Source organism: Octopus sinensis, linkage group LG11 (assembly GCF_006345805.1).
Source record: "Octopus sinensis linkage group LG11, ASM634580v1, whole genome shotgun sequence".
NCBI lineage: Eukaryota > Metazoa > Mollusca > Cephalopoda > Octopoda > Octopodidae > Octopus > Octopus sinensis.
Window position 1 is genome coordinate 67,122,276 of NC_043007.1, and position 27,617 is coordinate 67,149,892.

The following is a 27,617-nucleotide window of genomic DNA, read 5'->3' on the forward strand; positions in this document are numbered from 1 at the left end:
AATTTTGGTTTGTTTTAAAGCACGGATATTTCTACTCAAACAACTATAAATAATCCACTCTTATTTTGCATTTATGTTTACACACACACATTTATATATATATATATATATATTTATATATATATATATATATATATATATATATATATTCCAGTGATATTTCTCTTTTACAATCATACTAACATTGATAACACCTCTCTCTCTCTCTTCCCCTCCCTCTCTCCCTCTTATTTTCCTTCCCCCTCTCACTCTCCCCCCTTCCTTCAAAGAAACACTCAAATGAAATGATTGAGTGGATAATGTATTAGAAATATCACTTGGCTTGACAGGTTTTCTCAAGCACAGCATATCATCAAAGGTCTCATCAAAGGTATCATTGCCTCCATGAGGCTCTATGTCTGAAGGGTGCTTTTTATGTGCCACCAGCATGGGTGCCAGTTATGTGATACCAGCATAGGCTACAACAATGATTGATCCACTAGATTAATTGCAGGAATAAACTATATGGAAACAAAAAAAATTTTACAGTGCTTCAAGTTTTGGGCCTCATGGAGGCAATAACCAAGACCTTTGGCATCATGTCATGCTTGAGAAGAAGACCCATCAAGCCAAGCAAGATTGCAGTCATGGCAGATACCTGTGTCACACAAATAGCACCTGTCATGCAAATGGCACCCATTACACTCTCAGAGTGGTTGGTGTTAGGAAGGGCATATAGCCGTAGAAAACCATGCCAAATCAGACTGGATCCTGGTGCAGCCCTGTCAAACCATCCAACCCATGCCAGCATGGACATTAAATGATTATGACAATGATGTATACAGAACTAATAAAATAAAAACAAGAAAAAAGAAAGGGAAAAAACCAACCTTCAGAGCACCAAGCAATACATTAATAGCTTCTTTAATTTTTGGATGTAGTGTACCATGTACCAATTCTTCATACAGGAAAATACCTAAACTGCTCAAAGCTATACACCTGGAAATGAAATAAGCCAAACATTAGAAAGGTGTTAGTATTTTCAATACTCAATATTACTGGAAATAATTCTAAACTAAACATCAGTAACTCCATTAAAACTATCAACCACCACCACAACCACAACCATCTGGACAATACACTTCATCTCATATCAAAAACTTTGACATTTCAAAACTGTTTCTACACAACTTCATGATGCCAAATAAAAATGACTAACCAACTGTAAATGTAACTCAAACTTCCCATAAAAATTGCAGCTATTAAATATTATTGTAAATATTCTACTCTACTCCATAATATAACAAAAGTTTCAATATCTCTTCAAACAACAATGGAAGGGCTAAGCAGTTACTCAATCCGCTAGAAATAGCAGCTAAATTTGACTCAACCTACCCAACCATCATAAATGGATAATGTGGTCATAAACAAACACTGCTAGAAAAAGACAGCATGATCACTGCTTGAACACCCTAGATGAGAGAGTCTACTCATTTAGAGCTAACCAAGAGCTAAACAACAACTACTGGATCCTTAAAATTGGTGACAACAATAACAAAAACAATTAGGTGATGCAAGCTTTTCATAAAATGTGAAATTGTCTGCTTGATTTCATTAATATTGGTTTCAAATTTTGGTACAAAGCCAGCAATTTGGGGAGAAGGGTGTAAGTCAATTACATTTACTTCAGTGCTCAACTTATTTTATCAACTCTAAAAGGAAGGCAAAGCTGACCTCAACGGAATTTGAACTCACAGTGTAAAAATGGGCAAAACGCCACAAGCATTCTGCCCTGGCGTACTAATGACTCTGCCAACTCACCATCTTTGATTTAACCCTTTAGCATTCAGATTATTCGATCAAACGTAAGACTTACTTCTTCACATTGTTTTGAAGTAATCATGCATTATCTTGTGGCTTTGAGATTTCAAAGAAATGATTGTTTACTCTTAGAATGATAATGTAAAGTAGGTGTGAGAGGCTGGACATGGCCAGTTTGAACAAAAAAACTGGATAGAATATTTGGGCCAGATAAGGCCAGCTTGAATGGTAAAGGGGTAGTATTATTGTTGTTGTTAAGGCAGTAAGAAGTCAGTATCATTAGCTCACAAGGCAAAATGCTTAGCACCATTTTGTCCATTTTCATATTCTAAGTTCAAATTCCACTGAGATCAACTTTGCCTTACATCATTTAAGGGTCAATAAAATAAGTACCAGTTGACAACAGGGATTAATGTACTTGACTTACCACCCTCCCCAAAACTGCTGGCCTTATATACCAACATTTGAAACTAATATTATTGTTGTTGTTATGCTATTGTCATAGTACATGGATATGCCCAGATTTCTCTTCTTGTGAAGAACAATTGGATAAAATGTATAGTATGTGAAGTATAGGGTCTGGACAGCAACAGTTTCTTCATGAGCAACTTCTTTTGTCTCAATCCTTTGACTGCAGCTATGCTGGGGCACTTGCCTTGAAGAGCTTAGACATCATCGTCATTTCTTCATCTGCTTTCCATGGTGGCAGGGGTTAGACGATTGAACTGGAACGGGTAAACCAGAGAGTTGTACAAGGTTCCAGTCTTATTCTGGATTGGTTTCTACAGCTGACTGCCCTTCCTAATGCCAACCACTCAAAGAGTGTAGCGGGTGCCTTTTACGTGTCACCAGCACAGATGACTCTACAATTGAGTATTTTTTTTTTCTAAACCTGGTACTTATTCTATTGGGCTCTTTTTGTTGAACCACTAGGCTACGGGAATGTAAACAAACCAACACTAGTTGTCAAGTGGTAGTGGGACAGACAATTGGATGGATAAACACATATACACGACAGGCTTCTTTCAGTTTCTGTCTACCAAATCAACAGACAAGGCTTTGGTTAGCTTGGAGCCATAGTAGAAGACACTGTACTGAGGTGCCACATTACTGAGGTGGAACTAACCCCAGAACCAGATGGTTGGGAAGCAAAATTCTTACCACACAGCCATGCCTGCACCTATAACCACATCAGCTTACAAATTCAGTGAATGCATTGTTTGGATTCGCATGATTTTCTCGATCCAAATGAGTAAAAGACTAAAATAAACAGGAAGATAAATATTGGTAATAGTGGTAACAATGAATCTTACCTTGCTGAGCTTACCGAGTCTAGTTTTCCTGCCTTCAATAGCTGGTCAACTATAAGATCCTGTAAGGTAACAAAGACAAAAACCAATTTTTAAAAAATCAGAGTCATTTATGATAAATATTATTGTTAATAACAGTTAAGTTGATAATAGTACATAAACTTACCATTATTGATTTTAAATTTTGGCACAAGGCCAGCAATCTAGGGGAAGGGGTAAGTCATTTACATCAGTCCCAGTCTTCAACTGGTATTTATTTTATCAGCCTTAAAAGGATGAAAAGTAAAATCGATCTCGGTGTAATTTGAACTTAAGACCATGAAATATCGCTAAGCATTTCACCCAGCATACTAATGATTCTGCCAGTTCACCACCTTAACTTACCATAAGTATATTGTTCATTATCCTCATCATCATTTAAAGTCCACCTTCCACGCTGGCATGGGTTGGATGGTTTGACAGAAACTAGTCAGGCAGAAGACTGTACCAGACTTCTGTGTCTATTTTGGCATGGTTTTCACAAGCTGGATGCCCTTCCTAATACCAACCACCAAGCAGAATGGACTGAGTGTTTTTTATGTGGTATCAGCACAAGCAAGGTCAGTTTTCACATGGTTTTTACAACTGGATGTCCTTCCAAACACCAACCACTTTACAGTGTGGACTATTACTGAATTATCAATGGCAGTAGAATGAATATCAAGGTTGGCTTTAGCAAAGGCACTGATGCACCAAATCCATACTCTTGGGCATTTCTGTCTGAGCCAACTGCTCTACCATCACACCATCATCAATAACAACATTAACAATGTCTTTATGTTGACACAGAATTTTGGAGTAAGTAGTACAGTCGTTTTAACTGACATTACAGAGTACTTATTTTGCTTTTATCAAGCTCAACAGAATTTGAGCTGAAAGTGTAGAGGGAAAAAAATACATGCTCTAAGACTTTAATAGAAATCTTAGACAAAACTAAACATTTAGAACATTGCTCTAATTTTCTAAAACTCCATCACATTTTTGAAACAATAACAGGAATAATTTCTTACAGAAATTTTACAGAGATAGATTAACAATGCTCAAAGTTGAACTTTGCCTTTCATCTCACTAAGATCATTAAAATAATGTCAAGCCAGGTGCATTTTAACCATTTAGCATTCAAATTACTCTGCCAAATCTAAAGCTTATTTATTCAAACTGTTTTGAATTAATCATGTATTGTCTCATAGCTTTGAGATTTCAATGATGTCATTGCCTAGTTTTAGAATGACATTTAGGGTAGGTGTGAGGGGCTAGATATGGCCAGTTTGAACATAAAACAGGAAGTATATTTGGGCCAGATATGGCTGGTTTAAATGCTAAAGGATAAAACCAACAATATATCCCAATACTACAAGGTATTTTAGTTTAACTCTTTGCTAATTTTCCAACTCTTTATAGAAAAGAAAATTCTCAAAATGATTTCAAACGGGTATAAAAACAGAAGCTGGTTCTATCAACTACAGAACTTGACTGGGTACTCTGTTACCAACAATAGACAGATAAACAGCAGAGCTGACCTTAGCAGGATTTGAGCTTAGAATATGACGAGATCTAATTGAATATCACAGGAAATTCTAACCACCACCCTACTAATTCTGTCATCCACCATTATAACAATAATGATGATGACAACGAAGATAATGGTGATGATAATAATAATAATCCTTTCTACTAAATGCACAAGGCCTGAAATTTGGCAGGAAGGGACTAGTTGATTACATCAACCCTAGTGTTTCACTGGTACTTAATTTGCTGGCCCCTGAAAGGATGAACAATAAAGTTGAACTCAGCGGAATTTGAACTCAGAACAAAGATAGACGAAATACCGCTAAGCATTTTGTCCAGCACGGTAACAATTCTGCCAGCTCACTGCCTTAATAATAATAATAATAATAGTGGTTTTGAATTTTGGCACAAGGCCAGCAATTTCGGGGTAGGGGGATGAGTCGAATACATCAACCCCAGAAATCAACTGGTACCTATTTTATCAACCCAGAAAAGATGAAAGGCAAAATCAACCTTGGTGAAATTTGAACTCAGAACATAAAAAACAAACGAAGTGCCACTAAGCACTTTGTCCAGCATGTTAATGATTCTGCCAGCTCACTGCTTTAATAATAATAATAATAATAATAATAATATATAACTACCTTGAATTCATTAGCAGCTATCTGTGTACAGACCAACGTCTTGGGCTGCAACACCCGTAGATCACCAAAATGATTGGGGAAGCAAATCAACGCACCCAACAGAGCCACAGCTTCAGTTTTGGGCACCTGTGAAAGATGGTAGAGACAACAAGAGTTAATATGAAGAGAAACAAGAAAATGTACATGAGAAACAAGAAAATATACAAATGTGCATGGCAGTTTTATAAGTGTGTTTACCTGGAAGTATGAAAGAGTGCATAAGTGTTTTGTATGCATATGCACACATGTCTAAATGTTTATTTACAGCAAAAATAAGTACACTGTTACATGTGCATAGCAACTAAAACCATAATGTTGGACCTTAAGGCTTCAGTACTAATGAGTGTACATATTTTAGTAGAAGATGAGGTTAAACACTGCGTAGTAATCCTTGACACACCACACACACACACACACACACACACATATAAATGTTAATGACCTGTAAGAACACAGTATTTAGTTATGCAACCATAATATACAACAAAGTGTATTAAACACTTTTATAAGTCAATACTGTGTTAGCAGTGATATTACATCACTTTTTAAGGTTATCTCGACAGATTTTTTAATAAAAATTATAGCCAGCACTGACTTTGTTACAATGTTTCGTATCCCAGGTACCTGATACAAACAGTGAAATCAAAGATGAAAAATGGGTAATGGGTGCATATACCATATTTCAAGAGTTTTTGTTCCTTCATCAGCACCCATCCAACCCATTAAACATCCATGAACACACTGCATATATGGCCACTAAATATAGTGGTGTCACATTATTGAATATACAAATTTTACATATCAAACTCATTCCTGGAAGCGAGTATGTAAATATTAATGACTTGCATGGGCACACTGTATTTCGTTACACCGCTGTATTTAGTGGCTCTATAAGCAATGTGTTTGTGGATGATTAATGGGTTGGATGGGTACTGATGAAGGAGCAAAAACATCTGAAAAAAGATGTATATGCCCATTTCCTATTTTCCATCTTCGATCTCATTATGATTTACATCAGACATCTCGGATACGAAACATCATAAAAAAATTAATGCTGGTTATAATTTCTATAGTAATTACCCATTTTTCATCTTTGATCTCACTGTGGTTTACATCAAGTGTCTCGGATATAAAATGTAACAAAATCAGTGCTGGCTATAATTTCTACAGAAAATCTGTAGAGATAACCTTGATAAGTAACATAGAGATGTGTTTGTAATTCACTTACCTCTGGATCAGAGCTAGAGATAATAGTTCCAGCAGCATGGATCGAATCTAATATGAGCAGTGTTGAACCTGGCAGAGGGGCGGAAAAAAACCAAGGCCCACAGTGTTTCACTAAAACATTTACCATATCCTGTAGTGGAAGAAATACAGAAAACAATCAAGAAAAATATATCAAGATTATCAAGGAACAATGGATGCATGAATGATTACGAGCTTAAATTTTACTACCCAGTGCCATAAATGAAATATGTAAGCACTAAACTCTTGAGCATATACAGACTTGAAAATAATTGCAATCATTTTAGTACAAGTCTAAGAGGTCATAATTTTATATGGTATTTTAAATCTTGAAGATGGAGTTTCGTAAACATGATGTTAAATTTAGCAATTTAATTGCTGCAAGTTAAACCCTGCACCCACTTTGAACAAGTTGTTTTGTATATATTTAAAAATGAGTGTTGGTTACATAACACATGAACACACTGGTCATTTTTATGGGTACATTGTCAATTTTTTCAAGCAGAAGTAAGAAGAGACTGATTACAAAATTCAGTTAGGTACACTGCTGTTGTTAATGACCTGTTTGTATGTTTATGATGAAAGACTTCAATACAAGCTAATAAAAGAATGAATACAACAGCGAGTATATATTGACTTAACTAGCCAATATGACCTCACCAAAATACAAAATATTGTTGCTTCATATAATTCAAGATCAAACCATTTTCCAAACATGTACAAGAAATCAAATTCTGTAAATCATCAACACCATCCTTTAACATCTCTTTTCCATGCTGGCACAGGTTGGACTGTTTGACAAGAACAGACAAGCCAGAGGGCTCTGCCAGGTTCTATTTCAGTTTTGTCATGGTTTCTACAACTGGATGCCCCTCCTAAAACCAAATACTTAACAGAATTTGCTGGGTGCGAGCTGGCAGAAATGTTAGCACGCCGGACGAAATGCTTAGCGGTATTTCGTCTGCCGTTACGTTCTGAGTTCAAATTCCACCCAGGTTGACTTTGCCTTTCATCCTTTCGGGGTCAATTAAATAAGTACCAGTTACGCACTGGGGTCAATATGATCGACTTAAGTCATTTGTCTGTCTTTGTTTGTCTTCTTTGTGTTTAGCCCCTTGTGGGTAGGAAAGAAATAGGTATTTCGTCTGCCATTACATTCCAAGTTCAAATTCCACCGAGGTCGACTTTGCCTTTCATCCTTTTGGGGTCGATAAATTAAGTACCAGTTATGCACTGGAGTCGATATAATCGACAATCCCTTTGTCTGTCCTTGTTTGTCCCCTCTGTGTGTAGCCCCTTGTGGGTAATAAAGAAATAAGAGTTTGCTGGGTGCTTTCTACATGCCACCAGCATGGGTGCGTTACACAGCACTGGCACAGGTGTGTTTACACGGCACCAACATGGCTGCATTTATGTGCCACCAACACCTGGAAGGACAAGCCTGTATGTATGAATGACAGGGCTTTTACTTAGCTTAACACATCTTTTCAAATACAGTAAATTGCCACAATTCCCAGTCCCTTGTCATTTCCTCAGTGAGGCCCGCATCTAAAGATCCTTCTCACCACTTCATCCCACATCTTCCTGGGTCTATCCCTTCCACAGCTCTCCTACACAATAAGAGCTTGGCAATTCTTTATGCAGCTGTCCTCATCCATACACATCACGTGAATAAATGAACACAGTCTTCTCTCTTGCACACAACATCTGATGCCTCTTATACCCAGTTTTCCTCCCAAATCATTTACACTCTGCCATGCATGCACTGCACATTATAAGCATTTTCATACTCTTGAAAAAATAAATAATGAAATTATTACCTGCTCCTGGGAAACCAGTCCCAAATGCAAGGCCTGATAGAAGTGAGTGAGTGAATCCAAAGGTAAAAATGTATTGTCACGACGTACAAACATTTGGCAAAGGAGTTGATATGCTATCAATTTGCTATTTTTGTATCTGTTCGGCAACTGCAAACACTGTAAAAACACAGAAACATTAAAAATATAACTTAAAGCTTAATACTGCGTCATCATCATCTTTTAATCTCTGTCTTCCATGCTGACATGGGTTACACAAAGAAGGAAAACACATAAAAACACAAATTTAAATTAATAACTATAATCATTTTTCTATTATTAAACAATAGGCAATTGTTTAATCAAAAATAAGAAATCAAAAATATAATAATACATTCCTACCCCTACATTATTTGAGTGGTTCTTATTTTATCAACCCAAGAAAGATGACTGGTGGTTGGGAAGATAAATTGAATTTTGGAAGAAGAAAAACATCTTTGTGCCAAAAGAGCAACAACTCTTTAGCATTTAAACCATATCTGGCCTAAAATGTTCTACTTGTTTTATGTTCAAACTGGCCAGATCTGTCCAGTCACACCTAACTGACAATGTCATTTAAATCAAACAATCACATCATTGAAATCTCAAAGCTACAAGATAATGCAAGATTATTTCAAAACATTGTAAATGAATAAGTATAACATTTGACAGAATAATCTGAATGCTAAAGAGTTAAAGGTTTAAAAGTAACTTACTTCAAATAACCATGAAGAAAATATGGCGAGAGGTGGAATCAACTCTGGAGGTGCTGGAGAACATTGGTTGTCTAATGTCACTCCAAGATTTTCTCTCATCTGAAATATCAAATTGTCACACTGCTGAGAAAAAGGATTATTTTTATGATAGCTTAATAAAGTAAAATGATGGGGAATCAAACCCATATATCTTGATTAATAAATATAGTTTACATTTTTCTTCTGTGTTCAAGTATCACCATTGTTATTTCGTATGTATGAATACACAACAGACACACAAACTAAAATGCACCAACACTCACACACACACACATACTGTGTGCACATGCATGCACACAGACACCTGTGTTACATCACTATTTACCTTAATCATTGTCTCCATGAGTCCTTGGAGACACTTATAGACGGATGTGTGGATTTCAGTACTTTCTATTTCATTGACATTGCCTAACACTCCCAGCATCCTCCGCCACAGCACCACAGCAACGTCAGGTGTCCAACCCATGATATAGCCACCAGCCAGTACACTCTTGTACTCCTCAAAATTGTCCACTCCAGCAATAGACTCTGGAAGAGAGTTAAATATACATTTATTATTATTACTATCACTACATCTTCAGGTCATTACACTGCATGACAATTTTTTTTTTTCTTTTGTCTTTGGTCAGTAAGTGTTATTTCCTATCTGCTTCTATCTGGAAATCAAAGGCAATTACTACTATTCCCTTCAAACTTTGCTTCTGTGATCTGGACAACAATGTTTTGAAACTGACCAATTTTCCAATACATCTCAGAGAGATTCGGCACTGAGTTGCTGAAACAGAAGAATCATTATAGCAAATATTCTGCTCAATAACAGGTTTGCTTGTCAGTTGCTTCACCATAACCAGTTGAGTATGTTCCTTAATGGCTGACAATACGTGCATCTCTGATCATAAGTAGGTGTAGTGGGGAAGCACCACAGCCATGTGTTGATAGGGATTCTTTGGGATTTGAATACATGTAACAAAAGCAAAGTTTGAAGGAAATATTAGCCATTTTCCATAGTTTCTAGAGGTAAACAAATAGGAAATAAAATTTGCTACTCAAGGACAAAAATAGTGTTACACAAGGTTATCAATTTGTAGTTAATCACCACACAACCAAAGGTAGACTATAAAGTCTTGCTGTGAAGGTTAATTCAAGTTAATTTTTATAAATAATCAGCATACCTGACTCTTAGAGTCAATTTAAATAGATGAGTAAGATCTAAAATCACAATAAATGCATTCTCATTAACTTGGATTTCAAATCAAAACTCTCCATAGCAAAACTAATTTTATAAGCTTATGCTATGTTCCGTGTGATAATAGATAAAATAAGTAACAGTGAATGTCCATCAAATCATCACTATACTCTGCTATACATCAACAGTTTAATATCTGCACCTAACTGGAGAGTAGTTAATCAAATATAACAGATTAGAGGAATCTAATATGAAGTGAAAAACAGAAATACAATAGTGCAGTTCTTGATCATGTGCACTTGATAAACTTGGGTTTATGAACAATCTTCATAAGATTAAGTATGGTTCCATACACAAAATAGAATTATTATCTATATCCCACATCTTTTGATGTCACAATTCTTCCTACAATCATCTTTTTCAGTCATCCCAGTCATCATAATGAACATGATCATATAACACTTTGGGTAAGACCCTTACTATTATTAATACTACTAATTATAACCGTAGTTATAATTGTCATAATCACAGCAGTAACTTATACCACATCAATGATGTACAGTTGCTATTTCAGATGTAAATACAAGACAACTGAAGGCAAAATTAGTTAAAAAGTAAACCTACATGGTAGCCATGCAGGCTAACAGTAAAAAGTTAAAAGATAAGTAAATTTTTACCTCGATTTATGGGGCCTTCATCTGCCCCCGATCCAGCCACAACATCAATATGTAAGCTATCACGATCTGGAGTAGGACTGTCTTTTGGATTGAGTTCCACAGCCAGTTCACTTGTTGGTGACTGGCTACGAGAATCTGACTTAGAATGGATTGACATTATTGACGGCGTCCGCGACACTGCAGAAAGAAAGAGAGCAATATTTGAGGTAAATAAAAGAGGTTACATTAACACTAAAATCTTAATCACATACTGTCAATAGCAACAAAATATTAATTGGTCAAAATTCTTTTATTGTTGATAAAAGCGATATTTGCCCCTTACATCCACACCTGTCTTCTTTTTTATTTCTAATTCATCTCCCACCTTTTCAGCTGAACAGTATCCTGCTACCTCTTCAACCCCCTACTCTACAATTTACTTCCTCCCACATTGTTACTGACCTTTATAAACTGCTGAAAGTCTGGGGCATTATCATCACACATTTTAACATCAGTTTGGGTTGGACAGGTGTCTCTATAACAGCTTATTTCAATGTACCTCAATATTGTGTCATACTGAATTCAAATTTATGCACAAAGCCAGCAAGTTTGGAAGAGGAGTTAAATTGATTACATCAACCCCTGTATTCAACCAGAACTTAGGTTATCAAGCCCAAAAGGATGAAAGGCAAAGTTAATCTTGGTGGAATTTGAATTCAGAATATAAAATCAGACAGATGAAATGCTAAACAAATTTGCAAATTTCTGAAGAAAGAGAAGCATCCAAAGTGATAGACTTCAGTTCTTTCTCATGGTATGAAGCACATTTAACTATTTAAACTATTGTTACCAGCGTCGCCTTACTGACACTTGTTCCGGTGTGCAGGTGACGTAAAAAAAAAAAAAACACAATTTTTCGTGGCCGTTGCCAGTACCGCCTGACTGGCCCTCATGCACCCACTACACTCTCTACACTCTCAGAGTAGTTGGCATTAGGAAGAGCATCCAGCTGTAGAACTCTGCCAGATCAAGATTGGAGCCTGGTGCAGCCATCTGGTTCGCCAGTCCTCAGTCAAATCGTCCAACCCATGCTAGCGTGGAAAGCGGACGTTAAAAGATGATGATGATGATGATGATAAAAATAGTCTTAAAGAATCCTTTGACAGACTTCAGGTACTCCAAAAACACATAATATATTTAGAATATCTCTGGCTGAGACAGAGTTTGAACCAAAAGGTTTAAAAATATAAAAGAAGGAATAAAATAAAGAATCATTAGCAAATCCCACAAAACAGAGGGACAAAAACTTCAATAATAAAAACCAAGCAAACACTTACACCTTCCGGAATTCTCCAAGTCTGACTTTTCTAAGCTGATAGCATCGAGCATGGAGTCTGTTGATGGCAATAATGCAGTACATGTAATGTTTTCGCTTCCGTTACCAGTACTACTGTCACTGCCTTCGATTTCATGTATCACAGTTGTTGATGATGAGGATGATGTAGTTGTTGTTGTGGTGGTGGTGGTTGTTGCTGCTGTTGTTGTCGTCGTCATGGTTGTCGTCGTGGTGGTGGTTATCACAGCTACTTCATGGTCCTGATCCTCTCCTCCAGACAATGATGTGCGTCTCCCTGCAATAGACAGAAAAGTTCAATATGGAACAGCCAGCTATGAACATCTGCTAAATATTAGGCACTCTTTAATATTTCATTTTCCTTTGTTACCTCATTGACACATCTCCAGAATTTTACCAATACTTCTTTTATCAGAAGCTGAACCAAGAAAAAGGTTATGGTAATCAAAGCAGAACTTTAACTCCGAAATGAAGAAGAGAAAAAAAAAAAAAAGAAAAAAAAACACAATTTTTCGTGGCCGTTGCCAGTACCGCCTGACTGGCCCTCATGCACCCACTACACTCTCTACACTCTCAGAGTAGTTGGCATTAGGAAGAGCATCCAGCTGTAGAACTCTGCCAGATCAAGATTGGAGCCTGGTGCAGCCATCTGGTTCGCCAGTCCTCAGTCAAATCGTCCAACCCATGCTAGCGTGGAAAGCGGACGTTAAAAGATGATGATGATGATGATGATAAAAATAGTCTTAAAGAATCCTTTGACAGACTTCAGGTACTCCAAAAACACATAATATATTTAGAATATCTCTGGCTGAGACAGAGTTTGAACCAAAAGGTTTAAAAATATAAAAGAAGGAATAAAATAAAGAATCATTAGCAAATCCCACAAAACAGAGGGACAAAAACTTCAATAATAAAAACCAAGCAAACACTTACACCTTCCGGAATTCTCCAAGTCTGACTTTTCTAAGCTGATAGCATCGAGCATGGAGTCTGTTGATGGCAATAATGCAGTACATGTAATGTTTTCGCTTCCGTTACCAGTACTACTGTCACTGCCTTCGATTTCATGTATCACAGTTGTTGATGATGAGGATGATGTAGTTGTTGTTGTGGTGGTGGTGGTTGTTGCTGCTGTTGTTGTCGTCGTCATGGTTGTCGTCGTGGTGGTGGTTATCACAGCTACTTCATGGTCCTGATCCTCTCCTCCAGACAATGATGTGCGTCTCCCTGCAATAGACAGAAAAGTTCAATATGGAACAGCCAGCTATGAACATCTGCTAAATATTAGGCACTCTTTAATATTTCATTTTCCTTTGTTACCTCATTGACACATCTCCAGAATTTTACCAATACTTCTTTTATCAGAAGCTGAACCAAGAAAAAGGTTATGGTAATCAAAGCAGAACTTTAACTCCGAAATGAAGAAGAGAAAAAAAAAAAAAGAAAAAAAAAACTGGTCTAGGTTTTTAATTTTAGTACCAGTACTATCAAACTACACGATACACAGACACATGATACCACTAACATTGACTCAAGTAACAAGTGTCACTAATATATAATGTGAGAGAGGGATGTGACAGGAGAGGAGATATGGATAGAAAGTGAGACATACAGGGAAAGAGTGTGAGACTGACATAGTGGGAGAGAGTGAGAGACTGACATAGTGGGAGAGAGTGTGAGACCGACATAGTGGGAGAGAGTGTGAGACTGACATAGTGGGAGAGAGTGTGAGACTGACATAGTGGGAGAGAGTGTGAGACTGACATAGTGGGAGAGAGTGTGAGACTGACATAGTGGGAGAGAGTGTGAGACTGACATAGTGGGAGAGAGTGTGAGACTGACATAGTGGGAGAGAGTGTGAGACTGACATAGTGGGAGAGAGTGTGAGACTGACATAGTGGGAGAGAGTGTGAGACTGACATAGTGGGAGAGCGTGAGAGACTGACATAGTGGGGGAGCATGAGAGACTGACATAGTGGGAGAGCGTGAGAGACTGACATAGTGGGAGAGCGTGAGAGACTGACATAGTGGGAGAGCGTGAGAGACTGACATAGTGGGAGAGCGTGAGAGACTGACATAGTGGGAGAGCGTGAGAGGCTGACATAGTGGGAGAGCATGAGAGGCTGACATAGTGGGAGAGCGTGAGAGACTGACATAGTGGGAGAGCGTGAGAGACTGACATAGTGGGAGAGCGTGAGAGACTGACATAGTGGGAGAGCATGAGAGACTGACATAGTGGGAGAGCGTGAGAGACTGACATAGTGGGAGAGCGTGAGAGACTGACATAGTGGGAGAGCATGAGAGACTGACATAGTGGGAGAGCGTGAGAGACTGACATAGTGGGAGAGCGTGAGAGACTGACATAGTGGGAGAGCGTGAGAGACTGACATAGTGGGAGAGCGTGAGAGACTGACATAGTGGGAGAGTGTGAGAGACTGACATAGTGGGAGAGTGTGAGAGACTGACATAGTGGGAGAGCGTGAGAGACTGACATAGTGGGAGAGTGGGAGAGACTGACATAGTGAGAGAGTGTGAGAGACTGACATAGTGGGAGAGTGTGAGAGACTGACATAGAGGGAGAGTGTGAGAGACTTACAGGCTGGGAGATTGTGAGAGATTGACAGACTGGGAAAGTGTGTGAGATGGACAGACTGGGAGAAGGTGCGAGATTGACAGACTGGGAGAAGGTGCGAGACTGACAGACTGAGAGAAGGTGCGAGACTGACAGACTGGAAGAAGGTGCGAGACTGACAGACTGGAAGAAGGTGCAAGACTGACAGATGAGGAGAGAACATGAGACAGATAGGTAAAGAAAAATAGAGTTAGACAGATAGAGAAAGCAACAGAAAGTTAGACAGAGAGGGAGAAGAATGTCAGATACTGGGTGTTGGAGAATCAGAGAGAGGAAAGAGAAATAGAGAGAGTCAGTAGTAGATTTGGAGATAGGCTAATAGATTAGGAGATAGTGAGGGAGTCAAAGAGAGAGAAAGAGAATTATACGTGGTAAAAAAGTTAGAGTTAAACAGGGAGAAATATGGAGAAAGTCAAACAGAGCAGAGAGTGAGTAAAAGATGACGACACAAAGTGACAGAAATAGAGAAACAAGGAGACATAGATGCTTTGTCTTTCAAAATATTTGTGCAAGTGAAGCATTTGGTAGTTCTCTTAGCAGAGAAAGATATTAGCTCAAAATATCAGAAAAACGTTCGGTTATTTTTTAAGAGAAGCTAAAAAAAAAAATTCTACTATTTTAAGCTATAGATTCCAGAGAAGAAATATATTATAGGAGTTTTAGTGCTGTTATTAGGGCAAGATCTAGAAGTCCTAACTTAAACATGCCTTTCTCAAGAATATTTCAGTTATTCTTCATGATGGCAATATTAATTAAAGCATAGCATTGCAGCAATATATGTCTCTTGACTGAATAAGCAATGACTGAATTGCAAAGCAGTATGGTATCTAACAATTTTGCATTGAAATTTAACTATAATTGATTTGAAATGTTATCTGACAGAGTCAATAAAATAATCACCAGCAGTAGACATAGAAAAGTATTTATAAACATACAATCAGTTGAATGTATTCACATAGTTTATAAGCCTTGCTTGGCCTGTTCAAACCATTCAGTAAACATTTTAGGAGTAACTTTGACGGATGTCTAACTTTGATGAATGTCTGCAACCTGAGTAAACATCAATATGGATCAACTGTGAAAGAAAGGTAGGTAGCCACTGAAATATTTCTTGATATCTCACAAACATTGAAAACTACTGTCAGTTTCCAAGATATAATAACCAAGTTTATGTTGGAATGGTCTGAAGTATGATTTTATAACTTGGGGAAAAAAAAGAGTGTGTGGCGCACTCTGCATAAAAGAAATTCTCAAAAATTTTTCCAAATCAAACAAAAATGGCTGGACATCAGACACTAATTAGAATGTCAAGACAACAATAATTCCCTCTCGTTCCAGAAATCCATTTTTGCAGGGTGTAACTTGCAGATTAATGAGGTGTATCACATGTACTTTGAACTTTTGAATACTAGAATAATGAATCATCAGTTTCAGTCTTTCAATAGTTTCAGCCATTCTTGGGCACCACTATCAAAACCAAAGAATACTCATGAAGCAAGAAATCAAATCCTGTTTCCAAACAGATTTAACATGATTATTATACTAGCTATCATGTTAAAATATTAGTATTTATTAAAAAAATAGATGTTCAGTTAAGTAGTAAAATTGATATAATCAACTATGTCCACCTTTTCCCCATGTTTTGGCTAGGTATATAAATAAAGTGATCAATAATGATACCCTGCAACAAGATTTAATCAACAGACACTGGGAAAAGATATAAGGCAAGAAAATAAATTTGTCAGAGTAAAAAAGTTATACAAAATATTTTAAAATATAGTGAAGTTAAGAATCATAAACAGGCTATAGATATTGCTAGGCTAAAAATTCAATACATGCAACAAATACAGGAGGGTTAAAATCACAAGGCACTAGTGAAAGAGAGAGGAAGATCAATATGCTAAATGCTACGGGGAGGTAAAACCTAGCAAAATTACAGACAAATGGAAGGAGAAAACTCACTAAATTATTAACACATGCAGAATGGTAAAATTATGGAAGCTTCAGGCAAATGTTAGAAAAGGTAAAACATTATAACACTACAAAATAATCAAATTTATAAAGACAATGAAAGGCAAACACAAAAAAGTTAACTGTTAGTTACTATGATCAAAATCACACAATACTACAAATGGCAATAACATCATCATCTGACTGCAGCAGTAAATGGCTGCAACCCTCCACAATTAATTGTGGTCAAATAATTGGGAAACTGCTTCTGGCCATTGATGGGATTTTAATCTTTAGACAGAATTTAAACTCAGAATGCAAGGAGCTGGAACAGATGCAAGGCATTTCATCCAACACAAACAATTCCACAAATCCACTGATTTGGATTGGTGTTCCGTTTATCAATCTCAAAAGGTTACAAAGAAAAGTGAACTTCAGTGAGATTTGAACTCAGAGCACAAAGACCAAAGAAAAAATACTGTAAAGGCACTTTAGCCAATGCTCCAACAATTCTACCAAATTGCCAACAGTAACATTGTCATAATAATAATAATCCTTTCTACTATAGGCACAAGGCCTGAAATATTGGGGGAAGGGGAAAGTCAACCACATCAACCTGAGTACTCAACTGGTACTTAATCAACCCTGAAAGGATGAAAGACAATGTCAACTTTGGCAGAATTTGAACTCAGAACATAAAGACGAACAAAGTGCTGCTAAGCATTTTGTCCGGTATGCTAACGATTCTGCCAGAATAATAATAATTATAAACCATATCTAGTTTGACATGAAGTTGAAACACAGTTATGGCAACCCACCAGACAAATTAATACTCAGAATTATACTGTAAAAATTATCATTAAAATCGAAAATAATACAAAAAAGCATGCCTCAAAAATATACTCATTTGGGTTAGGTCAGGAACCATGCAAATGTGATTGGGTTCAGTGAATAACTAATTAATTATCAAACAAGACACAAATGCAGAACAAGCAAAAGCTATATTCTCACCTGCAGCAGCAGTGTGAAAGTCTTCATTATCTGTGATACTAATTTCTTTCTGATCAGATTGGCAACTGGCACCTGATAAGCAAGACAAATATCCATCTTCTCAACAACCATGCAAGAGTGTAGCCACATTGTAACACACACACATACACACACACACACAAAATAAAAAAAAAGACCAATATAAACATAACCAAATCACAAAAAGCCATTTGCAAAAATTAACAATCCTCAGAAAAAGAAACAGCTACTGAGTTAGAATTGGGTAAATATTTTATACTCCCCATTTCCTAGTGAACTAAGAAATTGGGTTACTAATTTAAATGATTGCATGTTAATTATTAAAAAAAAGATGGTCATGACAATGAGGGTGAGTAAAAAAGTAAAGCAAATGAAAATTGCATTACTTTCCGACTACCCCTCATAACTTTGACCATTCATCTCTGAGGTTAATCACAATAAACCTTCAGCTGAGTTTGGTAAAGGGCCAAAACAACAGTGGCAGTAGCAGTATCTAACCTATTAATATAACTATGCATGTATCATATTTGATTTTAGAGTTTTCTGCTGTTCTATTACTTCAGTGTTCATGCCATAGAAACAATCAGGAGTGAGTGAGTCGAGGGGGGGTGTCCCTGATATTTGTTAGTACAAAACTGGAAGTAATGAAACAGTAGTCAACTCTAACAATAAAAAAGAAATATAATATACAACAGATTATTCTTACTACTTTTGAACCACTATTTGAAAACAAAATACCTATATATACTCATGCAGGTGTGCTCCTTTTAAAGTAACTTTACTCATAATAAAAAAAATAAAGCTGCCAAGTTATATGGTGTACAAATTATCTTGTAACAATGTGCAACAAAAATTGCTTAAGTACCATGATGTAATCATGTGTGATAAGTGTACAGTAAATGCTTAAAAGGTATAGTGAGTAGCATTCTACTTGAGTGACAATGTATAAATAAAATGTTGCAAGTGATCAAAGTTTGTGCAACCAATTCTGTGTAAGAATATACCTTTAGTTTTACTCAAAAATAATTTCTGAGTTATAACCTCCACAGAAAGAGAGTGTGTGTGTGTGTGTGTGTGAACCACTATGCAATTGTTCGACCTTCTTGAAACAATAGCCAAATTTGCTTTGAATTATACCTGACCATTTTAACAAAAGACACACACACACTGGTATAGTAAGCTTATATTGTATATAAGTTTACTATAGCAACGTGTCTTTCCTTTGATAAAATAGTCAGGTGTAATTTCAAGCAGAATTGGTGGTCGTTTCAAGAATAAAAGATGGATGGCCACAGCTGGAAAACTACTGATCATAGGTCTGTTTGATGACGCTGACAGGAAGCTTTAACAGTAACAAGAGCAGTGAAAATCATTTAACGGCCTTCAATCCATAGTTGCTGATGCTATTAGCTACTCTAGTGCATGTTGCACAACTGAAGTGCTGTAAATATGTTAATCCTACTTTAACAAGGGACTCGATATATAATTCATAATTAGTTTATTGACCTGTACAGGAATGAATGGCAAAGTCTCAATATGATTTGAACTTAGAATGTCATGACTCAATACTTAAATGCTGTTAGATATTGGTCTCCATGCACTAACAATTTTATCACTCCCACATCCCACTTTCCTTTCATACAATAATTACACCTTTGTTATCTAGTTGTATAACAGTTCAGGCTCTCCTCATCTGTTCAATCATCTTTAAAGTATGATTGTAAATATTACAACTGTCAAATTTATTATCACTGGCTGCACACAGAATTATACTCCTATATTTCATCCCAGCTACATAAATTATGCTATGCAGCCACATCTTCGATAATATAGCCGCTTCACCCCAGTTGAAGAAATATCACTTAGTTGGAAGAATGTACACCTATTCTTTCTTCCCATCATTGTAGCTGATAAACTTTTCCACTTGGTTTCACATATGTAAGATGTCAAGTTATCTATGTAACACTTTACAACCCTATCTCTCAATTCCAAGTTCAAATGTTATCATCAGTCGGTATATTCTCAACACAAGTATATACTGTAAAATATTGAGAACATCAGTATATTACTGGTATATTTTATATATATTATGAACTTTTATGTACACACATACACATGAAAACAATACAAGCAACAAGAAGTGTTTTACTTCTTTTTGTTTTAATCTAAACATGATACCTTGAATTATAAGAGAAAAAGGTAGAGGAAGAGCAAATAATAATTTCCTAAAGGGGCAGGAAATCTCAGAAATAATAGATTAAGTTTATGCCTTCCCAAGGACATAAAATTTTAAACTGAAACAGTCCCAACAGAGCCCTTAAAACGTGTTACAAAGTGTTCCCCACCACCACTGAAATCATTTCATAAGATTAGAGAAATCTTTTACTTCCAACTACTTCCATTCCATCAAATACCAGTTACTGAATATTATATGAACTTCAAAAAATAATTAAAGCTAACAGTAGTAATTTATACAAATATAGACACAGCAATTGATAGAAGCCTAACAAAATATACCATTACATAACAAAAAAAATACACCAAATACATGTCTTCCATCTGCCAAATAAAATGTGAAAAAGCATTGAAGCCTCTATTTACATTCATACACAGAACTGTGTTAGAATGACAAAGCATAAGTAGTAAACAGCTTTAAAATGCAGTAAAAAAGGCAAAGAACAAAAGGCAGAAAAAGAAAAAAAACAGATTGTCAATGGTGTGCATTAAATATTTTATCACTAGTTTGAATACACAGGTTGTCAATTTTATATGCACTGATTCTTTTAGCAGACAAATTATTTATTGAGTAGATTAATTAAAAGCAAGAAAATTTAGACTAATAAAGAGCCTCAGGTAAAGGCTTGATCAAATTGCAACTCTTGATTACTTGATAAACATTAACTGTTGTATTAAAATATTTCAACTGATGGACAAATAAACAGCATATATATATATATATATATATATATATATATAAGAAGTTCAGTTCATAGCCATGCCTTCTTAAATGAAAATGTCATCTGAAACTGTATGTTTAGCCCACCAACTAAACATAAAGACATTAGCAATACACAAGAGTACAGTAAAAACTTACTGAGTATTGCAACAACATATGTAAACAAACATTTTTTTTTTGTTTGTTTGTTTTTAAAAGTGTCAAATGTGTATTGTATCATACGGACAAGAAAGCAATATTTCAAACGCAGCATAGGTGTGAAAACAGCAGAAAGATTGGGTATTATTACCTTTATAAGACGGAAACCAGTTATCAACAGACAGCCATGGAACAGTCCCAAGGTGTCTGTTGACAAATTTTTTTCTGTTTTATAAGGGTGTTAACACCCAATCTTTCTGCTGTTTTCACAGATATACTGCATTTGAAATATTGCTTTCTTATCTGTATAATACAATACTGAGTGTTATTTGAATTATTTTTTTTTAAAACTCTGTATAGGTTTACTCAACATTACTAGCTCTAGTAGGATTTGAACTCATGAATTTTTCAAAGCGGTGAACGACAAAATGTCAAACTTTACAAAGATATGAAATCAAACTAGTAACATGTTCAACTGTTTATTCCAATTAAGTTCTAATACATGAAACTCATGACCTTAAGTATGAAGACAAGTGTTTGTAAAGAATGAGTCAGACAACTGGGTCAGCTCTAGTATGTTGCTGACATTTCTTAACACTGAAGAATTGGAAGGTAACATTAGTCCCGGAAAGATATGCAACTCCGTGCATAGAGAACAAAAGGAAATGAAAGACTATAAAGGTACTTCACTATTTCTATCAAATCACTACCCTTCCGTCATGCTAATGATAAGTACATAGTTGTACATAGAAAATATAACCTAGATTTGTTGGAAGAGATAACACAGAGAATGATTTATGTTCAAACTTTTCTCAACATCATTACATTAGTGATACAAGATGATAGTTATAATACTAAAAGAGAATTTTTAACATTGACAAAAGTCTACAAATTTACAGAAGTGATTCCATAGACAGCTCCATGGACAACTTGTGTATTAGTGGGACTTTACCAGCCCCAGAGGGATGAAAAACAAAGTCAACCTCCACGAGAATTTGAACTCACAACCTAACAGGGAAACTAATGAAACACTGTAAAGCATTATTCAGGTATTCCTGTTTCTGCCAATCTATTACCTACTTAGTAATTACAGAAAATTGAAAAAAAATCAAAGCCATTTTATTTCCTTTTTTTTTCTTTTTTGCCCCCGAGAGGAAGCATAATAAAAGAAGCAGGCACAAAAATACAAATAAAACCATACCTTTTAACCTTTCAGCCAGTTCCCGAGGATCGGCTAAATTGCCTTCACTGCTGCTTCTGATCATTGAGTCAGAAGCAACAGAGGCAGTGCGCGAGTGGCAAGGAGAGGGCTCTCCGCTCAGCGAACGCTGCTTATGTAGCTCGGTCCGGCTTTTTAGTCCTCCTGCGCCTGTCAAGGGGTAGAGAGATATGGGGAATTGCAAACAACACCAGGGAAGAAGAAGAAAGGGTCTGTGACTTGAAGTTAAAAGACAGAGCAGATCATAAATTTATTAAAGAATACTGTTTTATGCATGTATCTGTGTGTATGTTTGTATGCTATATTGGTTCCTATTAAGTCCTGACATCATGCTCTTTAAAAGATTACAAATTAGCTTTTGGATTTTGGGGATTTTTTTTTTCTTTTTTGTAAGCTTTGTGTAAGTGCATGCACACATTCTCTTAAACATGATATATCAAAGGTTTCCTTGATTTAAAAATATCACAAGAGAATTTGAGTATAAGAAATCACATTCAATATGCAATCACTTCATTGCTCCTGTTTATTTTTCTCACTATTTTTTTCTAGGAAATTTATATAACCCCCTTGGAACAATTGCTCAACATATGTTTTCATCTTTATAATGGGAAAATTCAGAAATTTTGGCTTGCTTGCCTTCATCAGACAGTGATTTACTTTTTTTTTTTCTTCTTTTGGGTTATATAGTTTTTAGCAGGTAGAGAGCTATGTGAATGATAATTAGGTGTGCTGTAGGTAGGCAGAAGAACTTGTGCAGGAAGAGGAAGAATAAAGGAGGATCAGAGCAAAATTGTTTGACTGAACTCTAAACAATAACAAAATTCTCACATCAAACCAAAATAAGTCATAATACAACCCACACCCTACAAACAAACTTTCTTCCTACACTCATCGAACCCTCTTCCTACACAACTAGCTCTCCCTGCCTACTTACACCACACCTAATTATCATTTGCATAGCTCCATCTAACCAAACACAGTCTGCCAAAGACTATATAAAGCCACTCAAGTGAATCACAGCCTGATGAAGGTAAGGAAGACAAAACTTTGGAGTTACTATCAAACATCTCCTTGTAAAAGTTTAGAGAAGGGGAGAGATGGAGTGAGAGAGAGAGAGAGAGAAACAGAGACAGACAGACAAACAGACAGACAAGCACAGACAAGCAGACAGACAGACAAGCAGACAGACAAGCACAGACAGACAGACAGGCATACAGAGGCAAACAGACTGACAGAGACAGACTGACAGACAGAGACAGACTGACAGACAGAGACTGACAGAGACAGACAGACAGGCAGAGACAGACAGACAGGCAGAGACAGACAGACAGACAGAGACAGACATCTTTGCTGGGCTCGTTTTCCCTTCTGGAAGCTTTCAAATAACTAATCAAATAATTGCATTTTGTTTACTTTTTACAAAACGTAAACTATTTTATGTACATGTCTTTACAGCTGGAACAAAATCACTCAACATACTAGAATTAGTAGTCCTAAATTCCCTATAACCACATGCATAACACAGACATGCACACATGGATAGACAGAAAAACAGAGATGTAGAGAGAGAAAAAATTGGAAAAACTTGTATTTTGGTTTATTATTCACAAAAACAAAAATGCCTCTACATATGTCTGTATCTTTATAGCTAGAACATGATCAGTTGGCCTTCAAGAAATATCTAACACCCTGAATAATTGCCATGTCCCTTCCCATCATTGTATCTAGACATTCCCACTGACTCCAGAATTGAGGGAATATTTACTCTCATTAGGGCTCCAAAAATAAAATAAGTTTTAAAAACACACTTGACTACATAAATACATGTAATGCAGGAGAGGGATTGGGGTTACTTGATTGGATCTTATTTCATTGTCCCCAATTGGCAAAGTCAATCTTCAACAAGATTTGAATTCAGAACATTAAAAAATACTCTAAACCGTTTATTGACACTCTGCAGTTCTGCCATTCCTTTATATTATATTCTAACTTCATACATAACCTGATTTTATGGACATTTTACAATATCTTTCTTGCCAAAATGACAGAAAATCTAACATTAAAATAACCTTCAATGAGTAAAGGTGCATTAATACAAGTCCACTAAATTAACAATACGTTCAAAGAACATGCCAGTAGTATGAGGCGAGGGACAAGGCGGTGAAGCATGATCTTTGTATGTTGGGCTTCATGGAAGCGCTAACAAATGACTGACACCTCTGATGATATGATGTGCTTGAGAAGACTAGTCAAGCCAAGTGAAATCGTAATCATGGTCATTACCAGTGTTATATAAATGGTACCCATGAAATCATAGTCGTGGTTGTTGCCAATGTTGTGTAAATGTAAAAAACCATGCCTAATCAGACTGGAACCTGGTGCAGCTCTCTGGCTTACCAGTTCCAATCAAACTGTTTAACCCATGCCAGTATGGAGAGTGGACGTTAAATGATGATGATGATGATTAATGTCATATTAGGATATTTACTACAATTACTACTGTTGTTAATAGGGTTGACATAAATCAGAGATTTGAAAGAGAGAAATGATTTGCATTTATCTTCTCATGTTTTTAAATTTAACTCCTGATTCAGCTTATCTCCCAAACTACTTCAATTAAAAGAAGTAGCAGAAATATCTAAAGTTAGGAGAGACCTATACTCAGTCCAATTACCATAACTGTTTTTGTTTTAAATCCATTATGCTTCAGTCATTACTACTAATTATTAACAAATGCCAAGTGACAGCAAGGGTTATAACTATAGTGGTAGACAGTGTTAAGATCAAGTATAAGATACTATTGAGAAGTTAAGCGGAGATAGAGTGAAGAGGATAAAGCATTAGGATATTATGAACACAGAAACACAGATTGAGATATAAAAGTGTTATATATATTATGTATGTGCACACGTGTGTGCATAGTGGCATGAGAAAGAAGGCACATGCACAAATTTGAAAACAATTTCCAGTGGGCAGAAGAAGCAAGAGCTCTGTAAGTGAGTAATAATAATAAAAAAATTTTATAAAAAATAAAATAAAACCAATAACCAACTGCTTTGTGTTAAAACTGAACAGGGGAAGGAGCATTATAGGGAGAAAAACCTAATATAGAAATATCAATTAATCAATAGATAAAAAAAGGAGTTTTTTTTCTAAAATAAAAATAATTATAAAATAAATAATAACATATGTTTATGCTTATAGTTTAAAAATTCAACCATGATCCAAGTTCTATCTTCATATGTCCACAGAATCCATTCAAATTAATATCTGATAGATATCAGCATGAATATATAGCAAAGATGTACTGTTATAGTTTCCAGAATGTAAATATATACAATTATACATACACATCAAATTATACACACTTCTTTACATGTACAAATTGAACAGTTTGATGTTTTCATAGGTTAAAATCAAACACCCATACCCATCTATACTAATCCAACAATTTTCTGGAATTTTCCCATAGTATTTTTAGTCACTTTAAGAAGTTCAAAATTGTTTCTATCTTAAATTAACGTTTACCAATTAATTATGTACTCTTGATTATATTCCCTAATTCCCATTTTTGGCATGCATATCTCCAACAGTGTTGCCATCACTTTCTAACCTTAACACATACACAGTTACCTTCCCTTACACAGGCTGCTCTGATCAGTGTTACCCACAAGAAAGATGCCAGAACCCCATTGCCAGGTCAAAACTGGCCAACTAGTCTTATTGTTAGTGTAAATTATTCCCTGCTCCTTCTATGTTACCTATGCATGACCTCAGCAAACACAAAAGTTTAGAAAATGTTCTTTTCATCCCCTCAAATGTTGATAGCCTATGCAATTACCTTCACATCTTTACATCTAATTCTCGCTGCTCAACACAAACCCAAGCATTAACTTGAGAAATCTAACAAATTGTTTGCTCACTTCTCTTAGCACTGTCTGGCCCATTGGGCCTTAGCAACTGGTCTCCAACAATGCACTGTAAAATTAGCAACCCTAACAGAGTATTCAATAATACTATGCGCACTGTATAATAGTATTATACAGTGTGCATGAGTGCATTCATTTCATGCACATAGACATGTTTGTAACAGACATTGAGTGTGCATGTGAAAGAATATACATTTATACCCGCATTTATATACATAATCATGTATACGTGCAGAAACAACCATCTAGAAATCTATATATGCAAATATGTCAGCAGTTGTTTAAATATTACACACAACACACACATTAGAAAGCAATAGAAACTCTTGTCGACTAGATTCCAGTGGTTTTTACCTTCACTCTTGAATTTGCCTCGATCAAATGGAGTGTCAGGGGTGCTTGAAGAAACAGAGGGGGCTCTGGGTAGCCCACTATCACTTGTGATACAAGCGCGGGATACATTCTGTTCTGAAGATTTAGATCTGGAAGGACCTAAAAAAAAATATTCAGTAAACATAATTAAATGAGTAACAAAGATTGTGATGCTAAACTTTACTTCTTCAATAATTAAGTGGATGATGAATAAAAAAAATTCATAAGACAGTTAAATGCCTTCATGAAATGGCTTTTATAGTCATCTGCTAGCTTCACAAGTAAAGACTTACCAAAACCAGTCCTTGACATATTTATACTATTTGCCATTACACCTGTAGTGACAGTCTTCTTTAATTATTTTTTCTACTACAAGGACAAGGTTTGAAATTTTGAAGGAGGGAGCTAGTCAATTGATTGGTGCTTATTTTATCAACTCCTAAAGGATGAAAGGCAAAGACCAACTCAACAAAATTTGAATTCAGAACATAAAGAGCCAGAAAAAATGCTGTGAAGCATTTAGTCTGGCATGCAAATAATTCTGCTAGCTCACTGCCTAGGAGTCATCTTTAATCATACCATTAGACTGAACTTCTACTTGAATACCATCAAACATTTTTTTTAGTCAATGACATTTTTCTCCATAAACTTTTGAATCACTCAAACTAGCCCCCATTACTTAATGATTTTAATTTTTGTTTTCTTATTTTCTTTTTGTTTTTTTTTTATAGAACTATTACTGTCCCTTTTGAAGAGGTGATTACAATATGATTACAACTGGTCCATCTGTAAAGTCTGTGGAAGAAAAATATCATTTAATAATAACAAACATAATTCAAGATGCCAAAAGTAAGAAAAAAATTAATAAAAAAAAGACATTTGATATGATAGAAACTGCATGATGTGTAACATTGTTTACCTCTGGGATAAAATCAAATTAAGAGTTATATAACAAGGAAAATGAGGAAGAGGAAAAGAAAAGTTACTGGTTAATAATATTGATAATGTAACAATAATATA

General features: G+C 35.9%; 1 protein-coding gene across 15 annotated transcripts in view; it reads right to left on the bottom strand.

Annotated features, from left to right (window-relative positions):
• Positions 1 to 27,617, bottom strand: part of LOC115217392 (ral GTPase-activating protein subunit alpha-1) — a 288,611-nt gene that overhangs the window by 171,857 nt on the left and 89,137 nt on the right. For 10 of the 15 annotated variants that reach the window (XR_005001329.1, XM_036507627.1, XM_036507628.1 and 7 more), the window contains 12 exons: positions 26,580 to 26,717; positions 22,279 to 22,446; positions 17,966 to 18,037; positions 13,306 to 13,602; positions 11,040 to 11,216; positions 9,502 to 9,704; positions 9,138 to 9,236; positions 8,407 to 8,562; positions 6,570 to 6,698; positions 5,303 to 5,428; positions 3,114 to 3,172; positions 870 to 978 (listed from right to left, as the gene is read on the bottom strand). Coding sequence is in view for 14 of the 15 variants with exons in the window: in XM_036507627.1 (XP_036363520.1) it covers positions 870 to 978; positions 3,114 to 3,172; positions 5,303 to 5,428; positions 6,570 to 6,698; positions 8,407 to 8,562; positions 9,138 to 9,236; positions 9,502 to 9,704; positions 11,040 to 11,216; positions 13,306 to 13,602; positions 17,966 to 18,037; positions 22,279 to 22,446; positions 26,580 to 26,717 (1,733 nt within the window). In the remaining variant the exon portion in view is untranslated. The remainder of the gene's footprint in view (positions 1 to 869; positions 979 to 3,113; positions 3,173 to 5,302; positions 5,429 to 6,569; positions 6,699 to 8,406; positions 8,563 to 9,137; positions 9,237 to 9,501; positions 9,705 to 11,039; positions 11,217 to 13,305; positions 13,603 to 17,965; positions 18,038 to 22,278; positions 22,447 to 26,579; positions 26,718 to 27,617) is intronic. The other 5 variants (XM_036507626.1, XM_036507636.1, XM_036507635.1 and 2 more) reach the window with 5 other exon arrangements.